This window comes from Bos indicus, chromosome 1 (assembly GCF_029378745.1).
Source record: "Bos indicus isolate NIAB-ARS_2022 breed Sahiwal x Tharparkar chromosome 1, NIAB-ARS_B.indTharparkar_mat_pri_1.0, whole genome shotgun sequence".
NCBI classification, from domain to species: Eukaryota; Metazoa; Chordata; class Mammalia; order Artiodactyla; family Bovidae; genus Bos; species Bos indicus.
Window position 1 is genome coordinate 92,254,743 of NC_091760.1, and position 26,340 is coordinate 92,281,082.

General features: G+C 37.6%; 1 protein-coding gene across 5 annotated transcripts in view; it reads right to left on the minus strand.

The window, feature by feature from the left end:
* NAALADL2 (N-acetylated alpha-linked acidic dipeptidase like 2) overlaps window positions 1-26,340 on the minus strand; it is a 1,369,359-nt gene that overhangs the window by 448,582 nt on the left and 894,437 nt on the right. For all 5 annotated transcript variants that reach the window (XM_070802872.1, XM_070802828.1, XM_070802665.1 and 2 more), the window contains one exon: window positions 10,578-10,721. In XM_070802872.1, the coding sequence (XP_070658973.1) occupies window positions 10,578-10,721 (144 nt within the window). The remainder of the gene's footprint in view (window positions 1-10,577; window positions 10,722-26,340) is intronic.

Here is a 26,340-nt window from a genome sequence, read left to right on the forward strand (position 1 = left end):
AGAACAAGTGACTTGGTCTCACAAAGTGAGTGTAAAAAGAAGAAAAGGAGGATCATACTGCATTACAAGAAATATGATTTTTAGGTCTAGACTGGATATTGGTTTGGATAAACTCACTATACAAAGACTAGGGTGATTAGTAAAACAATATAGTCTGTATATTAAGAAAGATTAAATTTAATATCATGATAAAGTAGAGATATTTAATTTTCAAAATAAATTCCATAGTGTACGGTATGATCTCATTTGGTTATATAACGTCACATCAGATCAGTTCAGTCGCTCAGTCGTGTCAGACTCTTTGTGACCGCATGAATCGCAGCATGCCAGGCCTCCCTGTCCATCACCAACTCCTGGAGTTCATTCAGACTCATGTCCATTGAGTCAGTGATGCCATCCAGCTCATCCTCTGTTGTCCCCTCCTCCTCTTGCCCCCAATCCCTCCCAGCATCAGAGTCTTTTCCAATGAGTCAACTCTTCGCATGAGGTGGCCAAAGTACTGGAGTTTCAGCTTTAGCATCATTCCTTCCAAAGATATCCCAGGGCTGATCTCCTTTAGAATGGACTGGTTGGATCTCCTTGCAGTCCAAGGGACTCTCAAGAGTCTTCTCCAACACCACAGTTCAAAAGCATCAATTCTTTGGTGCTCAGCTTTCTTCATAGTCCAACTCTCACATCCATACATGACCACCGGAAAAACCATAGCCTTGACTAGATGAACCTTTGTTGGCAAAGTAATGTCTCTGCTTTTGAATATGCTATTTAGGTTGGTCATAACTTTCCTTCCAAGGAGTAACCATCTTTTAATTTCATGGTTGCAGTCACCATCTGCAGTGATTTTGGAGCCCCCCAAAATAAAGTCTGACACTGTTTCCACTGTTTCCCCATCTATTTCCCATGAAGTGATGGGACCAGATGCCATGATCTTCGTTTTCTGAATGTTGAGCTTTAAGCCAACTTTTCACTCTCCACTTTCACCTTCATCAAGAGGCTTTTTAGTTCCTCTTCACTTTCTGCCAAAAGGGTGGTATCATCTGCATATCTGAGGTTATTGATATTTCTCCCGGCAATCTTGATTCCAGCTTCTTCCAGTCTAGCATGTGTTTCTTCCAGTCTAGCATTTCTCATGATGTACTCTGCATATAAGTTAAAAAAACAGGGTGACAATATACAGCCTTGACGAACTCCTTTTCCTATTTGGAACCAGTCTGTTGTTCCATGTCCAGTTCTAACTGTTGCTTCCTGACCTGCATATAGGTTTCTCAAGAGGCAGGTCAGGTGGTCTGGTATTCCCATCTCTTTCAGAATTTTCCACAGTTTATTGTGATCCACACAGTCCAAGGGTTTGGCATAGTCAATAAAGCAGAAATAGATGTTTTTCTGGAACTCTCTTGCTTTTTCCATGATCCAGCAGATGTTGGCAATTTGATCTCTGGTTCCTCTGCCTTTTCTGAAACCAGCTTGAACATCAGGAAGTTCACGGTTCACATATTGCTGAAGCCTGGCTTGGAGAATTTTAAGCATTACTCTACTAGCGTGTGAGATGAGTGCAATTGTGCGGTAGTTTGAGCATTCTTTGGTCCTCCCGGCTTCTGCCCCGGATCTCGGACGTGGGGTAGCTCCTCTCGGCCGCGCGGGCGCCCGTCGCAGCCGCCTGCGCTTTAGCGCGTTATATAACATATTTATATATAAATCTAGATAAATTTATAGGAAGGTATTGATAGTTATAATTATTGGGTATTAGGAATCTGTTCTAGATTAAACTGTATCCCTTAAAATTCATATGTTGAAGCCCTCAACTCCAATCTGGCTGTATTGAAAAGGAAGGAAACAGAACCTTTAAAGAGAAAATTGAAGTTAAGAGAGATCTTAAGAATGGTACCCTAATCTCATTGGATTGGTGGTCTTAAAGGAAAAGGGAGAGACATAAGAGATCTGTTACTCTCTCCGTGTGTACACAGAGGAAAGGCCATGTGAGGACTCAGAGAGAAGGAAGTCCTCTATTAGCCAGGGAGAGAACTCTGACCAGAATCCTAATTCTCTTGCACTTTGAGTTGGGACTTATTAGCTCTAGAACTGTGAGAAAATAAATGTCTGTTGTCTAATACATTCAGTCTGTGGTATCTTATTACAGAAGCCTAAAATGACTAACACAGAATGTAATATGTTTGCATATTTTTACTTATCTATTTTCTAACTCAGTAAATAGTAACCATATTGTAATAACAGAGATCACATTTGAAAAGAAAAAAATATGCATGAATACTCCCAAAATATGTTTTAGTACTATAAAAGTTTGGTTCTGAAAAAGTGAGACTGGCAAAAAGATATTAAACAAAAACTATTTGCTTGGTCTCTTTTACCATACACTTCTAGGCAATAGTAGCTAACCCATGTCTTTAGTGAACACATAAAGACAGATAAATCCATGTATGTATTTACTCTTGTGAGCTTGCATGCATTTGGAAAAAAAAATTTTAAGTTTAAATAAATATTATTCTTTTAAGTAGCAAAAGTATCTAAATTGGAAAATATTTTGAAGAATGTAAATACCAGGAACCTCTTGAGAAATCAGTATGCATGTCAGGAAGCAACAGTTAGAACTGGACATGGAACAACAGACTGGTTCCAAATAGGAAAAGGAGTACATCAAGCCTGTATATTGTCACCCTGCTTATTTAACTTATATGCAGAGTACGTCATGAGAATCACTGGGCTGGATGAAGCACAAGCTAGAATCAAGATTGCTGGGAGAAATATCAATAACCTCAGATATGCACATTACACCCCCCTTATGGCAGAAAACAAAGAAGAACTAAAGAGCCTATTGATGAAAGTGAAAGAGGATAGTGAAAAAATTGGCTTAAAGCTCAACATTCAGAAAACGAAGATCATGGCATCTGGTCCCATTACATCATGGCAAATAGATGGGGAAACAGTGGAGACAGTGGCAGAGTTTATTTTTGGGGGCTCCAAAATCACTGCAGATGGTGACTGCAACCATGAAATTAAAAGACAATTACTCCTTGAAAGGAAAGTTATGACCAACCTAGACAGCATATTAAAAAGCAGAGACATTACTTTGCCAACAAAGATCTGTCTAGTCAAGGCTATGGTTTTTCCAGTAGTCATGTATGGATGTGAGAGTTGGACTATAAAGAAAGCTGAGCACTGAAGAATTGATACTTTTGAACTGTGGTGTTGGAAAAGACTCTTGAGAGTCCCTTCAACTGCAAGGAGATCCAACCAGTCCATCCTAAAGGAAATCAGTCCTGAGTGTTCATTGGAAGGACTGATGTTGAAGCTGAAACTCCAATACTTTGGCCACCTGATGTGAAGAACTGACTCATTTGAAAAGACCCTGATGCTGGGAAGGATTGAAGGGAAGAGGAGAAGGGGACGACAGAGGATGAGATGGCTGGATAGCATCACTGACTCAATGGACATGAGTTTGGGTAAACTCCAGGAGTTGGTGAGGGATAGGGAGGCCTGGCATGCTGTAGTCCATGGGGTTGAAAAGAGTTGGACACAACTGAGCGATTGAACTGAACTGAAACACCAGGAAAAATATCTTTTACCTTCTTTGTATCTAAGAGTGAAAACTAACACATGTGTATACATTTTTCAGCCTGAACAGTCTACATGTCACAAGTCATCATGTTAGTCAGCGGGCTAGTCATCTATAATACTCCATGCTGCACATTTTCCATTTGTCCTTCCAGATCTGTGTTTATCCTTTAACCAGATCTCTGACCCAGGAGGGTAATCTCTATAGAGTACATCTACCTGGCTCCTTTACACTTGGCTCCAAGTTGAGTTTAGCAAATGGAAGACATCAACAAATGATCAGCAGGTTAGGTGAGAGAAAGATTATTTTCCATCACCTTTTCTGACTGGTCACTTGCTGGCAGTGACTGTATATCTGTAGATGAAATCCACAGCTTTAACAGACCAGCCTCTCCTAAAGCTCAAAGACTTGCCAGTTCCTGTAACTACTTTCTTCTTTTGCCATTTCATGTTTCATTTCAGTTCAATTTCTCAGTCACGTATAACTCTTTGCGACCCCATGGACTGCAGCATGCCAGTCTTCCAAGTCCATCACCAACTCCCAGATCTTGTGCAACCTCATTTCCATCCAGTCGGTGATGCCATCCAACCATCTCATCCTCTGTCATCCTCTTCTCCTCCTGCCTTCAATCTTTCCCAGCATCAGGGTCTTTTCCAATGAGTCAGTTCTTTGCATCAGGTGGCCAAAGTATTGGAGCTTCAGCTTCAACATCTGTCCTTTCAATGAATATTCAGGACTGATTTCCTTTAGGATGGACTGGTTTGATATCCTTGCAGTTGAAGGGACTCTTAAGAGTCTTCTCCAACATCATAGTTCAAAGGCTTCAATTCTTCAGCACTCAGCTTTCATTATGGTCCAACTCTTACATCCATACATGACTACTACTGGCAAAAACATAACTTTGACTAGATGGACCTTTGTCAGCAAAGCAATGTCTCTGCTTCTTAATATGCTGTCTAGGTTTGTCATAGCTTTTCTTTCAGGGAGCAAGCATCTTATAATTTCATGGTTACAGTCATCATCTGCAGTGATTTTGGATCCCAAGAAAATAAAGTCTGCCATTGTTTCCTTTGTTTCCCCAACTATTTGCTGTGAAGTGATGGAACCAGATGCTATAATCTTTGCTTTATGAATGCTGAGTTTTAAGCCAGCTTTTTCACTCTCCTCTTTCACTTTCATAGAGACTCTTTAGTTCCTTTTCACTTTCTGCCATAAGGGTGGTGTTATCTGCATATGTGAAGTTATTGATATTTCTCCCGGCAATCTTGATTCCAGCTTGTGCTTCATCCAGCCCAGTGTTTCTCATGATGTACTCTGCATAGAATTTAAATAACCAGAGTATATAGCCTTGACATATTCCTTTCCCAGTTTGGAACCAGTCATTTGCTCCATGTCTGGTTCTAACTGTTGTTTCTTGACCTGAGTACGGATTTCTCAGGAGGCAGGTAAATGGTCTGGTATTCCCATCTCTTGAAGAATTTTCCACAGTTTGTTGTGATCCACACAGTCAAAGGCTTTGGCATAGTCTGTAAAGCAGAAGTAGATGTTTTTCTGGAACTCTTGCTTTTTCTTCACTTCTTCACTTTAGGTTAGGAGGAATAATAACTAGCTATCCCTTTTCTGTTTCCATTTTCATTCTCCACAGGCCCCTAATTAAATTTCCTTGGATTGCACAGTTTAGTGCATCATTGATTTCCTGATGACAGCCTGATTTATATGTTGAGCAACTTGGGTATATTCACTGAGTCATTCATTTTTGTTGTCAGGAAATAAATGAGAGAAGGGTGCCTTTTCTAGTGGTATGGTGGGCTAGGATATTCCAACAAGCCCTCCCATTAAATATAATTTAAAATGCTGAATAAAATATGTAACAAATCTTGTTAATACCATCTAAGTTCTAGCAAGAAAGTAAGGAATTACTAGATGAAAATATAGGTTGTGATGGGACCCAAGATAAGTAAAGTAATAAAGCTGAGGGAAATTTATTAAACCTGGAGAACTTTTTAATTTTGATAGCTTTATGGGCTACAAATGTCAGAAGAAAATGCCCTGGGCCTGTCCAAGCTGTAGAGAAGAAAGTAGTTCCAAAAAAGAGACTCTTCCTCCATGAAGCAGGAACCCTAAAGGACAGCTCTCCCCATTCCCTCCCAAGAGAGCTACCATAGAGCAGAGCAGTAGAGGAGATACCCAAGAAGCAATAATACTAGGGTAACTCTAAAAGAATACCAAAAATATTGATAACTTCTAAAATAGTAGAGGAAAAAATATAATGGAAAAACCTAAAACCTAAAAGAGATACAAAATAAAAGGAAAATATGTGGTAAAAAGTAGAAATTCAAATCAAGGTGAAAAATATAAGCATAAATACATTGGTAATCACATTAAATATAATGGATTAGATGCTTCAGTTAAAAGATTGGATTGCATATAAAATACAAATTATTCGCTTATTTTAGGCATACTAAAAAAAGAAAGACACAAAAAGGTTGAAATTAAAAAATGATATAGCATAAAGACGCTGACTGAAAAAAAATAAAAAAGCTAATGTAGCTAAATTAGTATCAGGTCAAATCAAATTTAAGACTTGCATTCTAGATGTAAAGATAACTTTATTTGGTAAGTGTTTCAGCCAACCTGGAATATTTGATATATTTGAATTTATAAACACCTAAGAAATGACTACAAAATATATAAATCAAAAATTAATAGAACTACAAGTAAAATAAATAAATTGATACTGTGGGAGATTGTAGTGTTCAAAATAAGATACAAAATATTTGAATGATCTTAGATACTTGGTCTAAAACCTGACATTTATATAGTACACACTGTTTTTACATTCTCATGGGACATTGATTATGTACTGGATTATAAACGAAACCTGAAAGAATTGAAACCATATAGAAATAAAGTAGAAACAATACATTCTAACAAAAATTCACATTGCTTATCTCTTCCTCAGAAAAGTATGATATCCCCATACTACATAGCATACGTTAATAACTTCCTAAAGCATAGCAGAGAGAGTCAGGGCACTTCCAACTGGAGTAGAATTCCAAAGGGCGCTCCACAGAGGAGGTGGTGCTTATATGGAGTTTTAGAGGATACTGTGGCTTTACAACTTGTAAGACATATGTGGATAATACTGAATAAAATAATGGTGAGAAACTGTGGACGCATGAAGGGAATGGCATGATATAGACCCAGAAAGGCATTCAGGAATCTCTGGCAGTTTCTAGAATAGTAAATAACAATGGTCACCCCACTGTGAAAAAAAGGATTATGAAAAATGATCTTTAAAATATAAAGGTAGGGTATGCTCTGATGGATTTATATATAAACTACAGAGTTTAGTTGGAACTTCCATAATTTGGAAGGAGTGACATGTACTTAAGTGACATGTGATAAGAATGCAAGAACCTGTAAAAATTGCTGAGAAACATTAAAAGTTGGAAAATACTTGTTAAAGGAATTTTGTTTAAAAGTGTATATTTCAGCTTGTCTTTAAGTCTTCCCAGCAAACAACCAAACAAAACTCTAGACTGGATCCAAGCTAAATCATTTCCTAAAATCAAAGCTGTCAGGATGGAAAGCTGGAAACTCGAGAAGTTCTGCTAAATGACAGATCTGTGTCACCCTCTGTAAACCCAACCTGTACTCCCTGGGAAACAGAGAATTGACTGTACTTTCTGTGGACTTTGGACAATAGGTTTCCCACCTATGTTCACTCTGTTTAAGACCCTTGATGAACAGACCTTCAAAGTGATTTCTGAAGCTTTTTCTTCCTTTTGTCTGAGGACTTCAGACTGGCAGCTCATGAAGGCTGATCTTTAGTTCTATAGATTACTCTGTTGTCAGCTTCCTGCTCAGACTCCTAGGTTCACTCTGCAACTGGCAGCTTGAAGAGGCATAAAATTGGGGTATCACCAGTATAGCTTAGTGATTCTAACATCTAGCTTGCGTCTGTCACAAGATCTATCAGTCTTTCCTACAGCAGTCTAGCTCACTGAATTTTGAAGAGTGGCCATCATACCTATATGAATGCTTTGTAGGAGTTGTCTGAATAAATTACATTTTTCCTCATGTTTTTCTAGATATTTTCTTCCATATTGATGGCTAGAAGTTATTAAAGCCCATGCTGCTCTAAAATAAGCTTTCAATTCTTTTTTACTTCAGATCTACTGGGAAATTCTCTTTTACAAAGCCTCCAAAAGCCAAGCCACACCATATAATATCCAACGTGAAAGTGTTAGTCGCTCAGTCACGTCCGATTCTTTGTGACCCCATGAACTATAGCCCACCAGGTTCCTCTGTCCAGGGCATTTTCCAGGCAAGAATACTGGAGTGGGTAGCTATTCCCATCCAAACTACTCCATTGCCTACTTCACATACATATACACATACGCACACACACACAGCTCAAGACTTTTTTTTTTTTTTTTAATCAAAATAGCACAATGTGCTCCTGGATCTTTCACATACAGCAGCACTGAAGCTACACTGAACAGGATGATTAGTCTCAGATGTAAAAAACAGCAATGCTAGACTTATTTTTACTAACATTTTTTGTTAGTGGATGTCTCCTCAAGAGCTAATTTGTATTATTTGCCAAAAAATTGTAAAATCACCAAAGTTTATAGATAATATTTTCAGTACATCTTTTTCTCTGTTCAAGAAATGATAATAATACATACTTTCTTTAACAAATTAGAAATATAGATATTCAAAATTCATTTTAAGTATGTAAGAATTATAAACATTATCAGAAGAGATTAAATTCTTCTGATAAAAATATTTTGAACAAAGAACATATAAAATTGTGAATAGAGAAATAGGAGTTATATACATTTTTGTATGTGTGAAGATATATTATCTGAAGATATATGATCCAAACTTACTTAGTTGAAAATTTAACACTAATGAAACTAAGTTTTATGCATCATAGTAAGTCATTTTTTTCAATTTATCAAAAGTAATTTAAACATATTAAAATATTTCTTTTAACATGATTCATTAAGGCTTCCACTCTGTATTATACTAATGGATTTTATACTTTCTCATCTAATTTTTTTTTCATTGCAGTCATGGTTTTTAATGACAAGCTCAGATTGATATATGAAAATTCAAATTCCCAGCTATTGATTGACTCTCAAGGACAAAGACTGACAATATATAATCAGTGAGTAAGACTTACAGAAAATAAGATCATGGGAAATTAAATGGCATCAATATCTAATTATTTAGTCAATGCAAAAAATCTGTTTATATTTGGGCAAGAAATTTTTCTTCTGCTTGTTTTTCTATCCCTTATACAATCTTCTTAGTTCTCCCAGGATTTGCCATATAAATAACATCCTCTTCACTACACTTTGCTGAGTCTTGTTTCATGTATGCAAATATTCTTTACTTTAGTGTAAGTTTTACATCAGTTGCATGACTTTTGTTTCTAAGTAACTGAAAATCAAACAAATAAGTTGACTATTAAAAAGGGAATGTATCAACATATATACAGCTAATTCAGTAGCTATGGCTTCAGACAAGGCTTTATTTAGGCATCAAATTATGTGGACAAGAGGTAGTCTGTTTCTCACACTCTCTCCCTTTACATTATTCATCTACCCCTTCCTCACCTTGGTTCCATTGTCAGGTAATATGCCCTCAAGGTCCTCAAAAGGACCAAAATATCCTAGAGCTATATGATTTCTTATTCAGTTCTACCATTAAAATTAGCCATTGCTCAAAGTCCAGAGATTGAGTCATGTCTCTGTTTGGCCAAATTTGCATCATCCTTGACCCAGCTGTCAACCCACATGGTTGATGTGATAAGCTGATAGACTTGAGGCAATCAGGATCTCCTTCTACAGACTAAGATAGGAGGGACTCTGACTGTTTATTGAATAAGCCAATCAGTTAATTAAATCCGGACTTAAGTCTGATCTTTTCAATGTCTGATACTTTTCTTACAAGAAAATTATTAGTATAGTGTTAATTACATATTTTAGCAAATAGAGCTCATTATCAAAATCTGGGGCTCAGACTAGAACATAGAAAAAGCTAAACAAAAAGCTTCCCCAGAACAACTTCTTTCCTATTTTGAGGACGTAGTCTTAGCATTATTTTCTATAGTTCCTACTATGTTCGATCAATAATCAGTTTAAGAGGTTCTCATTCTACAGAATTTTAAAAAACCTGTCCCTAAGAAAGGGCAATTCAGAAGGCATTCAGGGTCTTTTTTTTTTTTTTAGGCTTTTTCAAAACATATTTTTTATGCTTTTGTTGTCAGGAGAAAAGAAATGAGATAAAACATGGGTAGTTGAGCCTCTGGGTCTGGACACAAAAACGGACCCCTAAAGTTGAATTTCACAGCCAACTAGATACAAATTTAACAATATATAAAGAAAGTCTCTCCTTTAGTAGTCTAATGCTGAGGGTGGAGGCAGAAATAAGATGCAGCCCATGACTTTCATCCCACCACAGGTAGCTTAACTACTTCAGTTTTATCCTATGTGGTCCAACAAGGCCTGACAAACTGCACTGCAGTATAAGAAGCATCTCTCCAACAATGATGCATAAAGACAGAGGGATTTTTTAGTCAATTGCAGGAATTAGGCTTTAATGCTTTCTACTAAAAGACTTCATACCCCAGATAGCTGACTGCTATCCACTGAATCTTGGCAGGCAACAAGCCTGCTGAAGCTGAAACTGAGAAGCTATGTTAAGCAGATTTTCATGAATGTACAAAATGCTTTATTTGTAAAGCTGCTTTTCTTAGCTGCAGTTCAAAATGCTTTTCTTCTTTTTTTAATCTCTCAGCTTGGTCAACTTTCAGTCTTTATAGAATTACTTTCGAAAAGCCAGAGAAGAGAAATAAATGCTCATATCAACAGAAATAAATGTTTTTGGTTTTTTTGAGAAAGAATAATCCTAAACATGCCAAACAGATTAAAAATGATCATGGATGGGCCTTATAAAAACCATAAGACACACAGAAAGACATTAAATATTTTACCATTATTTGGAAGTTCTAGAGGGCTGCAGGCACCATTTGTGGTTCTATCCTTTGGCAAAGAGATGAGTTTTGCAACAAGAGATGCTGAGATGGGCTGCACTAGTAGAGAGGTGAGGTTTGATCGGTGTTGTCTAAAGCTTCCATCTGTATTCAAAAGAGAAAAATAGAATCCTTAGCAAACAGAAATTAAAGACACTTGAAGAGCAGATTTTCTATAATAAGTATTTAAATGATGAGTGGTAAGTTTTTTAGACTCATTTATTTGTTTACTCCTTATTTATACTGTCTACTTGTTAAAAATGATCTGAGATACTTGATAATAAAAATTCAGTACAAACAGCATTATGTAACCTAGTTCGTGATGGCAGACTGTACATAGGCATTTACTTCCATTCGCTACTGAAATGACAACAAAGGGATAGAAAAGCATCAATCCACAGGGGCTAAGAGAATAGGAGACACACTAGCAGTAAGACACTAGAAGCTGGAAAGCAGATGAGTGTCAACTGATGTGACAGACCAAGGAGACCAAAACATAAGCCAGCAGAGTGAAGAAGCTGAAAAGCAATGCAATTTGTATTATAGAACCCAGAGAGACTTGAGAATTGAAAATATCAGCTACCTATTAAAAAGGGGGTAAAGGAAGGGCTGAAAACAGCAGGGATTGGTCAAATTCTGATTGTGAAGGAGTCTCTTCTCCTGAACCCCTCACTCATTCAGTCAACATGAACAGTGCCTGGTCCTCCTTCCAGCAGAGACTGTAGGTGGGACACTGAACAGGGAGATGCCAGACACAGGGAAGGGTGTCTCTCATCCTTTAAATGGGGTGGTGTTATGATTGCTAAGACCCTTCAGATGCCTTGTTCTCATTGGTGCACAGAATCCTTCCTTCCAGGTGTGTGCATGTGTGCATGCTAAGTAGTAGCTTCAGTCATGTCCCATTCTTTGTGACCCCATGGCCAGGCTCCTCTGTCCATGGAATTTTCCAGATAAGAATACTGGAGTGGGTTGTCATTTCCTCCTCTAAAGAATCTTCCTGACCAGGGATTGATCCTGCATCTCTTGTGTCTCCTGCACTGGCAATCAAATTCTTTGCTACTAAGCCACCTGGGAAGCCCCATAGAAATATAAACAATGACTTTTTAATACAAAAATAAATATCATTCTTCAGGAAAAAAGAAAAAAGGGAAAATGTCAGGGTTGAGGGAATATGGAAACCGATGAAAGAAAATGAAATCTTTATCTTTCATAGTAGTAAGTCAATATAATGGATATAACTGAAAAATGAATTCAACTATTAAACATACTCTTGAGAGGCAGTGAAATAAATATGAAAAATAGGTAACAACCAAAAATGTTGAGAGCATTTTAGTGCTTGCTTTGGGGATATAGACAAAGCAGAGAGAAACACAAGGAAGGATGAGAGAAGGTGACACATTTTTATAAATGTGTCTAAGCTTTGTAGAAATTTCTATTTATATTCATCTATAACTTTGAAAAAATAAAAATTAAATGAAAATAAGGAGAGAAACAACTATAGTAACACAAGCAAGAGAAAATTGCACAAGTATTCAGAATAAAGAGAATGAAGAGAATAAACTCCACATAAGGAAAAAACTAAAAAAAAAAAACACTTTTATTCAGTTTATATATATTTATACTGACTCAGAAAATGAAATACACAACAGAATGACTATCAGGCAGCCAATAATGTTTGTGAACATAGAGTTCTATTTTTTAGAACTTTTATTAGAGAAAATAATTGCCACAGGTTTTCTCAGAATTTAATTTGATAGGACTGCAGGGGGTGCAGAACTCGACAATACTGGTATCCAGGCTCCAGGAGGAAGATTATTAATGACACAATATGTTATGGAAGGCTTTCCTTAATTTATCATCAGGAAAACCACACAGCTAAAACATATTTAGCTGTGGCAGCCACAGAAGTCATGGCTTTGAAGAAAAAGTAGTAAGATTTAAGCTTAGGTTCAGTTTTGTTGTATAAACACAAAGCTGGTCTCATAAGTTAGTACTCCTTTTTATATGGCTATACGACCATGCATTTTGACTGTAATGTAGTTTATTGCATCCTAACCATTTCCATGTCAAAGTACCAAGACTGGACACATAATTCACAAGACCAGAGCAAAATGACAATGTGGGATCAGATCAGTCGCTCAGTCGTGTCCGACTCTTTGCGACCCCATTAATCGCACCATGCCAGGCCTCCCTGTCCATCACCAACTCCCGGAGTTCACTCAGACTCACAACCATCGAGCCAGTGATGCCATCCAGCCATCTCATCCTCTGTCGTCCCCTTCTCCTCCTGCCCCCAATCCCTCCAAGCATCAGAATCTTTTCCAGTGAGTCAACTCTTCGCATGAGGTGGCCAAAGAACTCTTGATCAAAAAGTAGGAAGGATTTCAACATGGCAATAGCAGGGAACTGAATCAAGTGTGCATCTTTCTGAGTGTGAGTTGTATGCCCATGAATCAAGCCCTGCATGGTTCACACAGAAGATGTAAGCAGCCATGCAGCAAGTTGAGGGCAACTGAAGGGGACTTTCATACCACAAGGAAGTTGCTGTCCCGAGTTGCTGTTGCTCCATGCTGGTGCTCTAAGGCACAGACAGTGTGGCCCACTCAGCAAGCCAGCTGAGAGGTCCTCCTGATATAGCCATCTCACTTTGGCTCTCCCAGCATGCATTTCCTCCCTTAGCAATTGCCGTTGAAACTTCCAGTGGATGGGGACAATGAGACAGTATTTGCAACAAATGTTCAATCTGTTATTTTGCAGTTTTCATGGATGTTAGGTGCTAACATGTTGCCAACACAAAATTAAACTTCTTAAAATGTTTCGTGATTGCACCTCTCCTCAATTCAAATACTGAATTTCCTTACTGATCTTGCCATTCAAGGCCCTTCACAATTTCAGACCTTATGTTTCCAACATTATCTCCTACTATCCCTCTCCATGTATCTTATGCTAATACTTAAACTGTCCCCCTGCATATTCTGTGATTTATATCCTCCATGTTTTGCTTAAGCCATTTCTTCCACTTTATTTGCTTCTCTCATGTATCACATGTCTGAACATCTCTGAAATATACACTTCCTTTAAAGCTTAACTCATTTTCTATAAGAAACTTTCTCTGACACCTTCAGCTCTATGTGATTTATCTGCACCTTTTTTTTTCAGTGCTTGGCATTTCTAATTACCTGATCACTATGCAAAAACACTTTGATTTTCTCTTCTAAACTCCTTAAAGAAAAGGAGCAAGTCTTTCCCATCATTACACACACTATCCAGCACATTGCTAGGATCATAACAAGAGCTCAGTAATTAATGGGGTAAGGAAAGGAAAGGAAGGAAAAGAAAAAGGAAAGAAAAGGAAGAAGGCAGGGAGGGAGGATGAATTAACAATTCCTTGAAAAATAGTTCAGTGTCTCTATCTTACTGATTTTCTAAATGTCTATAATTTGGAGCAGAGGTACAACTGAAAGCTAATCAGAATTCTATGAATCCCATGCTTGTTATATATTAGTGCTTTCTTGCAAGCTAACTACTCTCAAAATCTTCAAAACCCACCCACTCCCATCAACTCACTAATTAACTGTTCCGGGTTACAAACAGTATTTATATAAATAAAATTATCTTTGAGATATATTTTTAAGTTAATAAAAAATAACTACATTCCTTTTTTTCTCCCGAATGTTATATTAAGCATCTGAAACAATGCATTTAAAAGTTAAATATGAGTGAACCCTAAACAGTAATTGAACAAACCAACATCTTTGATTTTTTTGTATTGCATGACTAATAGACTTGCATTAGTTTTGAAATATCTGAAGTAAGTGGTTCATTAATTTTTCACCTTCAGCTTAATGGAAATTTGACAAACAGTTCACTTCGAAGAGCAGGTACTAAAAGAAGGACTTTACAGGAGGACACTAACACTAAATTACAGATGAAAGTTATTAAAAAAAAAACTCATTTGTTGAAAAACTAAGAGAATTTAATCTACTTGTATGATTAAGAATAAAACCAAACACATGTACCATTTTTACTCAGTTATATTTTAAAACACTTATAAATGATAAGAATCCATTAGATGTAAGCTGAAAATCAGATGGATTATGTACCTTGACACAAAGAGTACCATCCAGGAAATACACGACATTATATTTTAGCACTTTAACTTTTAGATTGTGACATTTATATCATACCTTGTACATTTTGTATGCTCAATAAAGACTGACACTAAGTTTTATTTTAGTAGGTATCTAGTTCTTTCTTCACTTTATGAACTCTTTGTAACCCAAATAAAGATCCAAATTCATCCTTCTCATTCAGTAATCCAGTCCTCCATAAAATGCCACATGCATACAGCAGAAAGAAGAAATGGGATATACAGAGTCCCAAAACTGACTCCATCACTGACTCACTGTTTGAAAAAGAACAAATAAATAATTTCACTATGAGAAGATTGTCATCCCATCTACTACATCTGAACAACCAAGGTAACACTGAAGGGTTGTGATTACATGATTGACTGAAATAAAAACAATACGCGAGCTCAGAGGCCTAGAGCCAAACCACAGTGGCTGAAATTTAGAAGTGAGGTTAAAAATTAGTAAAATAGTTTCTGATTGTACATATGTAATAGGCTTTTCATTATGCTTTTTCAAATCTTTGATGCCCACTTCAAGCCCATCTGTATATAAAGAAAATATGTTAGCTGTCAGCACTTTTGTGTGGTGAGATGCAATTCTTTTAAGCTCAAATGAAATGTTTGTGTATACTGCAAATGCCAATCACCTGGGGCATCAGGAAAGATAACCCTTAAGAGACCAGAAGTCTTAGACACTGGGATCCTCAGAATTAAAGCACTAAGATGAGAGATGAGGTCAAGAATATACTGATAAATAAAATAAAAAGGGCCTTGTGTGGCTCAGACATGAGGATGTGCTGCCTTTGGGGAAGACAGCATGACTTCCAAATTGAGGTGTGTAACTTCACCCTCAGACCTGACTCGTGTGTGTGTGTGTGTGTGTGTATCCATGCTACATGATATAATAACCATAGACCCTATAGATCCTTCATTAATCAGGGCATAGTCTTCAGCAAAGTAGCATGGGCGGGATTCCTTAGGTGGCTCAGTTGGTAAAGAATCTGCCTACAATGCAGGAGACCCAGGCTCAAGCCCTAGGTGGGGAAGATCCCCTGGAGAAAAGAATGGCAGCCCACTCCAGTATTCTTGTCTGGAAAATTCCATGGACAGAGGAGTCTGGCAGGCTACAGTCCATGGAGCCACAAAGAGCTGGACTCAACTGAGCGACTAAACCATCACCACCACCCCAGCCCTTCTGAATCAGAATCTGAAGCCTAACAAGATTCCCCAGGTGATTTATATGCACATTAGATAAGCAATGACCTACAATCATTACATATTTAGCTGTTGCATAATTTATATAATTTTCATAGCAAAGAAGATATAAAACAAAGCAAGATGAAGAGGATGAAGAATAATAGACTATGTTTGCTTACTTTACCCCAAATTAAGTATGACAGAGTCTGATTATATTAATAAAGTCCAAATCAACAATTTTCTCAGAAAGTCTCCTTCAAAATGTGTAACAAGTCTGTGCATATGCTAGCACTAAATAGTAACTTCCAATTGGACTGACAGCATTTTTTTTTCTTTTTGTTCTGACCTTTTCTTAAAGATAAATTTGGTGATGTAAAGATCAAAACTATATTTACAACACTTTATTTCAGTCATGAATAAATATTAAAATAGCTAACTGATTTGACTTTTCTTCATTTTCAACTATTTTAATTCATTATAGTAAAAAACTGACAAATTGAAAGTGTAAATACTTCCCACTTTCCAGACAACCAAGCAATCAAAAAGCTTAAAAAGCAGAGATTTTAAAAATATATTTTGTGCTACACTTTTATGAAAAAGACTCAAATATCAAATGAACAAGCTGATTTCAGCAATATTATCCCAGAATATTTGATTTGACTTTCTCCAGAGGACTGCCACTTTGACAGAAATCAGACCATTAAATAACTATCATGAATGCTTTTTCACTTTTATCATAGCTTCCTAAATTTACAGTTATTTCCCTGAGATGACCAGTGCACTAAATTGGCTAGTCATTTTGTTATCCTTGTAAATACAGCTGATCCTTTATTATTTCAGTATCTTATAACCTGCTGGTTCCTTCAAGCTAGTCAAGTTCAGACTGTGTTGTTCAGGTTATTGATAAAAATGAAATGCTCAAAATTTAAATGTGCTTTGTGCTATACAAGTTCTCAGAGTGCATCCATGTTTTCTGTGTATACATCCATGCATATACACACATACATATATGAACATATACACATAGTTATTTTTAAGAAAATAGGGTTTGTATTACTGATGGCTACTCTCATAATTAAAGTGAAAGTGCTTATTTCATTGTTATTATCGTTCAGTAACTCAGTCATGTCTAACACTTTGTGACCCCATGGACTGCAGCATGCCACACTTCCCTGTCCTTTACCATCTCCCAGAGCTTGCTCAAACTCATGCCCATTGAGTCAGTGATGCCATCTAATCATCTTGTGCTCTGTCATCCCCTTCTCCTTCTGCCTTCAATCTTTCCCAGTATCATGGTCTTTTCTAATGAGTTGGCTCTTCATATCAAGTGGCCAAAATATTGGAGCTTCAGCATTAGTCCTTCCAATGAATATTCAGGATTGATTTCCTTTAGGATTGACTCATTTGATCTCCTTGAAGTCCAAGGGACTCTCAAGAGTCTTCTCCAACACCACAGTTCAAAAACAACAATTCTTTGGTACTCGGTCTTCTTTATGATCCAACTCTCACACCATACATGACTCCAGGAAAAACCATAGCTTTAACTACATGGACCTTTGTTGGCAAAGTAATGTCTCTGCTTTTTACTACACTGCCTAGGTTTGTCATCGCTTTCCTTCTAAGCCACAGGTGTCTTAATTTCATGGTTGCAGTCACCATCTGCATTGATTTTGGAGACCAAGAAAATACAATCTGTAACTGTTTTCATTGTTTCCCCATCAATTTGCCATGAAGTGATGGGACTAGATGCCAAGATCTTCGTTTTTTGAATGTTGAGTTTTAAGCCTCTTTCACCTTCATCAAGAGGCTTTTGAGCTCCTCTTCACTTTCTGCCATAAGGGTGGTGTCATCTGCATACCTGAAATTATTGATATTTCTCCCAGCAATTTTGATTCTAGCTTGTGCTTCATCCAGCCCAGCATTTCTCATTATGTACTCTGCATATAAGTTAAATAAACAGGGTGATAGTATACAGCTTGTACGTACTCCTTTCCTAATTTTGAACCAGTTCATTTTTCCATGTCCAGTTCTAACTATTGCTTCTTGATTAGCATAGAGGTTTCTCAGGCTGCAGGTAAGGTGGTCTGGTATTCTCATTTCTTTTAAGAATTTTCCACATTTTTTTGTGATCCACATGGTCCAAGGCTTTAACATAGTCAATGAAACATGAGTAGATGTTTTTCTGGCATTCTCTTTTTCTTTAAGTCCAGAGCTAATGATTACACCACAAAACAACTCATCTTGCTCAAGGCTGTTTTTCCTTAAACTCTGTACTAATGATTATATAACAACATTGTATCCTGTTCAAAGACATGTTTTTCCTTAAGCTATGGTTTTTCCAGTAGTCATGTATGGATGTGAGAATTGGACCATAAAGAAAGCTGAGTGCCGAAGAATTGATGTTTTTGAACTGTGGTGTTGGAGAAGACTCTTGAGAGTCACTTCAACTGCAAGGAGATCCAACCATTCCATCCTAAAGGAAATCAGTCCTGAATATTCATTGGACAGGGAAGCCTGGCATGCTGCAGTCCATGGGGTTGCAAAGAGTCAGACAGGACTGACTAAACTGAACTGAACTGAATAACCTTCTGAATAATCATTTTATCTTAAAATGTTTGTTGTGGTAATGGGTCCTGTAAGACATTTCTATGTTAGTTCTAATCCTGTTATCTTAAAGTGTATGTCATGGAAGTGGATCTGCTAAGACCTTTCTATTGTTAGTAACCAATTGAAAACGTATATAAGGCCTTGATGAGACTAGCAAGTGGGGCACTCCCCACCCCTTCCCCCACCTACTTGTGATGTCTATGTAAGAAGCTTTGTTCTATCTGCTTTTAACTGTAATAAAACTCTGCTACAAAAATCTCTGAGTGATCAAGCCTCATCTATAGTCCTGAAGCTAAATTCTCTTCTTTGGAGTTCATATATCTGACAAGGTTCACCATAAGTTGTCAATTCTGTAATTATAATATTCTATAGAGTTGGTCAATTCTAAATTATTCTACTGCTATCAAAATCTTCATGAATGAATTTGTACATCAATCAACTTTTATACCCATGAGAGTTTCTACAAGGTTACTACAGATAAACCGATTTGGGGTAAGAGAATATGTAATTTTTTAAAATTTTATTTATTTTTGGTTGCTCATGGCATGTGGGATCTTGATTTCCTGATGAGGGATCCAACTCACATCTATCAACCTGCATGGAGTTTTACCCACTGCACAGCTGGGAAGTCTGAGAATACGTATATTTTTAATTTTATTCAGTTCGGTTCAGTTCAGTCACTCAGTCGTGTCCGACTCTTCGCGACCCCGTGAATTGCAGCACGCCAGGCCTCCCTGTCCATCACCAACTCCCGGAGTTTTGTATAAGAGTATCAAAATAATGGTATAAGGAACATTAAGCAGCATTTGAGTATAGGTGAAAGTCAGTTGAATTACTTGAATGTTTTCGTACCTGAGATGAGTGGTATAGAACTAGACAAATTTAGATAATATGTCTACTAGAAAAGGCTAAAGAAATGATGATCAGTCTGTAAAACAAGAAATCTAATATTTTTCAGAGTATAAAAGTGTACATCAAACAAAATGATGAGCTATTCAAAGACAGAAACAAAATTATCTCAAGTAATTAATACCAAGTAAACTATCACCTTCCAGTGTTGTGGAAATGTACTTGTATTGCTCTGGAAGTTTGGCAACATGAATATGTTTTGTAACTGTATTGCTTGAAAGTTATATATATGTATGTGTGTGTATATATATATATATATATATATACACATATAGTATGCATATATGGTCTATATCTGCCTAGGATCAGCAATTACAATAATATATGGGGGAAAGGGAGTGAATTATTTAATAAGTATATCAGTGTTTAAAAGAATGCAAAAAATTATTTTTTTAAAACTGTATTTTATATTCTATTTCCATAAACTTAGGGTATTCAGGGTGCTTAAGTGTTGAATGCACAAATATCATTGCACTATGTTATGTGAGAATCAACCCCAGAAAACAACTTGAAATAATTTTTTTCATCTGTCTTGTTAATTTTTAAAAATAGGCTTTCAGGAGTTTTTTTCCTAAGTTGATTCAGCAGATAGATTCTTTCTGAGCCTTAAAGTGGTAAAGCAGGTGGAGAGCAGTACATAGTTAAGAAGTAAGCTCATCAGTCACATTTTGTTTTGTTTTGTTTTCTGTCATAAGCCTTAGAGGACCAGAAGTGAGGATTTGGGGTCTTAAATGCCTGAGAGAGTTCAAAACCAGTCTGGCAATCTTTCAAAACTAATTACCTCCTAAAGCTCATCTCAGGTCTGAACAGGGCAACTCGTCATCACAAGGTTGTTCAGGTCACAGGGTCAATGCGTCCCATATCCAGGGATGGTTTCTATCTTCAAAAAACACGGCACATTCCCTGATACCCTGTCAGCTGTACACGTGCTATTAGAATGATTCAGCTGCTAATTATTTTTGAAGCAGCAAATGTGATAAAGATCGGAAGTTGAGGGGAAAGAAAAGCATTGTCAGTAGAAATGATAAATGCATGTTCATTATACCATAGATATTGTACACTGAGCTCTGGGAGTGGGAAAGGATAAGGTGGGAATATGATTTTATCATAGTTAAGGTTGGCTTACTTTGTAATTGAAAGCACAGATTCAAACAGTAATTACCTTAAAACCAATGGTCATAAATACTGTAACACTACAGACCTGTGTGCACTCTTGCAGATATATGTGCACATACTCATTTAAGTCTATGTGTGTGAGTGCATCGGGATGAATCTGTATGTAAAGAAAGAGAACATGGGAAGGAGGAATTGATAAAAATCCCCATTTTCAGTGGGCCTAACATTATAGAGGTGTAACAATGACAAAACATAAGTCATTGCGGAGCCACAATAGTCTTCACTTGGCCACTGAATATCAGAAGTAGCATTTCAGTTCTCTGTGACAGACCTTATGCTCACTCATATTCCAGAAGACAAAAGTCTGATGTTATTGACCTCCATTCAACTGTATCAGTCTCAGAATTCATCCTCACCGTGACGATGAACACTTTTTCCCCCAACAGTAAATCAAGGGGTTGAGTCAGAGGGTGATAATGCATCTTTATTCTAACAACTATAATATTTTTAGTATTTCCACATATTAGCTACAATATAGATGATTCTATGTCTTTTTTTTTCAAAATTATCTAAAAATTACCAGAAAACATTATTGTTAACAAGATGGAAATTATATTATATAATGCAGTTTTATAAGATTTTATCTGAATTCTTATGATCTGTCATCTTAAAATCACAATTACAAACAGAAATGAGAATCATAGATTCAAAGGCCTGTTGGGCTATATTATAACAAAAATGTGTAGATCAGGACCTCTCTCAGTTCAGTTCAATCACTCAGTCATTTCCAACTCTTTGTGATACCATGAATCACAGCACGCCAGGCCTCCCTGTCCATCAGCAACTCCCGGAGCTCAATCAAACTCATGTCCATTGAGTCGGTGATGCCATCCAGCCATCTCATCCTCTGTGGTCCCCTTGTCCTCCTGCCCCCAATCCCTCCCAGCATTAGGGTCTTTTCCAATGAGTCAACTCTTTGCATGAGGTGGCCAAAGTATTGGAGTTTCAGCTTCAGCATCAGTCCTTCCAAAGATATCCCAGGATTGATCTCCTTTAGAATGGACTGCTTGGATCTCCTTGCAGGCCAAGGGACTCTCAAGAGTCTTCTCCAACACCACAGTTCAAAAGCATCAATTCTTCGGCACTCAGCTTTCTTCACAGTCCAACTCTCACATCCATACATGACCACAGGAAAAACCATAGCCTTGACTAGACAGACCTTTGTTGGCAAAGTAATATCTCTGCTTTTTCAATATACTAACTAGGTTGGTCATAACTTTCCTTCCAAGGAATAAGAGTCTTTTAATTTCATGGCTGCAGTCACCATCTGCAGTGATTTTGGAGCCCCAAAAAATAAAGTCTGCCACTGTTTCCACTGTTTCCCCATCTATTTCCCATGAAGTAATGGGACCAGATGCCATGATCTTAGTTTTCTGAATGTTGAGCTTTAAGCCAACTTTTTCACTCTCCTCTGTCACTTTCATCAAGAGACTTTTTAGTTCCTTTTCACTTTCTGCCAAAAGGGTGGTATCATCTGCATATCTGAGGTTATGGATATTTCTCCTGGCAATCTTGATTACAGCTTGTGCTTCTTCCAGCCCAGCATTTCTCATAATGTACTCTGCATGCTGGTGCTACTACTGCTAAGTCACTCCAGTCATGTCTGACTCTGTGCGACCCCATAGACGGCAGCCCACCAGGCTCCCCCATACCTGGGATTCTCTAGCCAAGAATACTGGAGTGGGTTGCCATAGAAGTTAAATAAGCAGGGTTACAATATACAGCCTTGACTTACTCCTTTTCCTATGTGGAACTAGTCTGTTGTTCCATGTCCATTTCTAACTGTTGCTTCCAGACCTGCATATAGGTTTCTCAAGAGGCAGGTCAGGTGGTCTGGTATTCCCATCTCTTTCAGAATTTTCCACAGTTTATTGTGGTCCACATGTAGTCCAAGGCTTTGGCATAGTCAAGAAAGCAGAAATAGATGTTTTTCTGGAACTCTCTTGCTTTTTCCATGATCCAGCGGATGTTGGCAATTTGATCTCTGGTTCCTCTGCCTTTTGTAAAACCAGCTTGAACATCTGGAATTTCACAGTTCATGTATTGCTGAAGCCTGTCTTAGAGAATTTTGAACATTGCTTTACTAGCATGTGAGATGAGTACAATTGTACAGTAGTTTGAGCATTCTTTGACATTGCCTTTCTTTGGGATTGGAATGAAAACTGACCTTTTCCAGTTCTGTGGCCACTGCTGAGTTTTCCAAATTTGCTGGCATATTGATTGCAGCACTTTCACAGCATCATCTTTCAGGATTTGAAATAGCTCAACTGGAATTCCATCACCTCCATTAGCTTTGTTCGTAGTGATGCTAAGGCACACTTGACTTCACATTCCAGGATGTCTGGCTCTAGGTGAGTGATCACACCATCGTGATTATCTGGGTTGTGAAGCTCTTTTTTGTACAGATCTTCTGTGTATTATTGCCACCTCTTCTTAGTATCTTCTGCTTCTGTTAGGTCCATACCATTTCTGTCCTTTATTGAGCCCATCTTTGCATGAAATGTTCCCTTGGTATCTCAAATTTCCTTGAAGAGATCTCTAGTCTTTACCATTCTTTTGTTTTCTTCTATTTCTTTGCATTGATTGCTGAAGAAGGCTTTCTTATCTCTCCTTGCTATTCTTGGCAGCTGTGCTGGTGCAACAGGGCCAAGAGGAGCTACTCCAGGTCCAAGGTCAGGAGGGGCGGCTGTGAGGAGATACCCCTCATCCAAGGTAAGCAGCAGTGGCTGTGCTTTGCTGGAGCAGCTGTGAAGAGATGCCCCACGTCCAAGGTAAGAGAAACCCAAGTAAGATGGTAGGTGTTGCAAGAGGGCATCAGAAGGCAGACACACTGAAACCATAATCACAGAAAACTAGTCAATCTGATCACATGGACCACAGCCTTGTCTAACTCAATGAAACTAAGCCATGCTGTGTGGGGCAACCCAAGATGGGATGGTCATGATGGAGAGGTCTGACAGAATGTGGTCCACTGGAGAAGGGAATAGCAAATCACTTCAGTATTCTTGCCTTGAGAACCCCATGAACAGTATGAAAAGGCAAAATGATAGGATACTGAAAGGGGAACTCCCTGGGTCTGTAGGTGCCCAATACGCTACTGGAGATCAGTGGAGAAAGAACTCCAGAAAGAATGAAGGGATGGAGCCAAAGCAAAAACAATACTCAGCTGTAGATGTGACTGGTGATAGAAGCAAGGTCCAATGCTGTAAAGTGCAATATTGCATAGGAACCTGGAATGTCAGGTCCATGAATCAAGGCAAATTGGAAGTGGTCAAACAGGAGATGGCAAGAGTGAATGTCAACATTCTAGGAATCAGCAAACTGAAATGGACTGGAATGGGTGAATTTAACTCAGATGACTATTATATCTACTACTGCGGTAGGAATCCCTCAGAAGAAATGGAGTAGCCATCATGGTCAACAAAAGAGTCTGAAATGCAGTACTTGGATGCAATCTCAAAAATGACAGAATGATCTCTGTTCATTTCCAACGCAAACCATTCAATATCATGGTGATCCAAGCCTATGCCCCAACCAGTAATGCTGAAGAAGCTGCCAAATTCAGACTTAAATTGAAGAAAGTGGGGAAAACCACTAGACCATTCAGGTATGACCTAAATCAAATCCCTTATGATTATACAGTGGAAGTGAGAAATAGATTTAAGGGACTAGATCTGATAGACAGAGTGCCTGATGAACTATGGACAGAGGTTCGTGACATTGTACAGGAGACAGGGATCAGGATGATCCCTATGGAAAAGAAATGCAAAAAAGCATAATGGCTGTCTGAGAAGGCCTTACAAATAGCTGTGAAAAGAAGAGAAGTGAAAAGCAAAGGAGAAAAGGACCTCCCTACGACTATGAAAAAACAGTAAGGCCAGGGCAACTCAAGTCCAAAAAGAACACTACAGCATTAGTGCTCTTTTTCTATTTCAAAACAACAGTGACAAAAATAACATATTTACAGTCAACCACAACACCTCTATGGACCAGATTTGATTTTAAGTTGAAAATTATGCAGTAATATATTTTTCTAATAAATATTTTCTGCAGTTTTCCTATAGTACTAAACACTCAAAGCAAAAGAAGAATGGCCCTGAGGATCTGGTCATTATATTGTTCACAAAAGCCAAGTCTCAGGGCCAGTTATTCCCTCACAAAATTTCAGATCTTGTTTCTGACAATAGGCTTGCATTTTCCTCACCTGAGTTAATAATATTTACCAACAGAAATTTTATCCAGGCTGTTACAATTAATGTAGTAGATTATCATGGAAAAAATATTCAGATCCTGGGAAAAATGAAGCAGTGATAAAAGCACCCAGAGAAGGTTCACAAGAACAAAAGGAGGATATGCTGACATTATTTCATTGCCTGATATTTCACAAGTCTGTTTGAGTATACACTTAAAATGAATCCTTCATAAGACAGGCACACATTTGCTCTATAATTTGTATTACATTGGAAGAAAGGAATAACTGGATAATTTTCTCCAGGAGCCCTCCAATGCACAATTCTTAGACAATCACTTTATAATTTAACCTGCCTTTGGGCTTTTGTGGTTTTTAAAAAATTTTTTTGAGAAATATGAAACAGAGAGCAATAATTAGAATGACTGCCATACTGACTTGTTTCTACGATAAATATAATTCAATTCATCCAAATCTTTCAAGACAAGAATTTCAGGAACCCTCTTTACATAGAACAGAGAAGAAGGCTGTTTGAGCAGAGATGGAACCTCTCCCAGTGAATCCCCCTCTTTCCTACCCATGAGCAACATGTATAATGGTTATGAGAATTCACTCTGAAACTAGAATGCTTTGACTCTGACACTGAACAGATGTGTGAAGTAGAGTAATTTATGTAATCTCTCTGTGCATCTGTGACTTCAAATCTTTAAAAACCAAACAAAAAATGGTGTGATCACCATTGTAGGTAGAAGGTTTAGTCCATTAGATACAGGTGAACTAAGACAGACAGGCATTCAGTTAACGTCCATTGCTCTCAACAGTGCAAAAATTCAAGTGTCTTTGAGTCCTAGCACAAGCTACAAAACTATAACAATTTAATTTGAGTGCCTGAAGCTGAACTATTGTATGGTCTCTCCTTTTTCAAACAATATCAAACCAAGTGGAAAAAATAGACTACTCTGATCTGTGTTGTCCTTCCTTTCCTATTATTTGCCCTCTCCACTACAAACATCACTGTCACTGACCCCAGTGGTTTTCAACAACCAAAACCAATTAGGCCATTATGTACCAATCACTCCTGAATTCAAAATGAAGCCTGATACACCATCTTCCACGGGTAATGAGCAAGTGAACAACCAAAGCAACGTCACAGATTTCATAGTTCTTTCGTGTGCTGAATTGCTCAGAGGGAGAAAAATGGTGCCTACCATTCAACCTTGTAAAGTTTCCACTTCTAGGGTCTTTAGTGAGGGATAATAAACATTCAATGCATGTATTACTTGCACAACAGCTCATATTGAATCTATAACCATGTATTGCACAGTAATCTTACAAAAGTGAAACACCTTAAAAAAAAAAAAAAAAAAGAAGAAGAAGAAGAAGAAGAAGAATTTAGCTGGGTAATTTACCAGATGCCTCAAATCAGAAAATATGTCTGTTACCCAGGAAAGGATTCTTTCACTGTCCTAGAGGCCCTTCTATTTGAAGTCTAGTGCTGAGCAGATAAAGTCTAT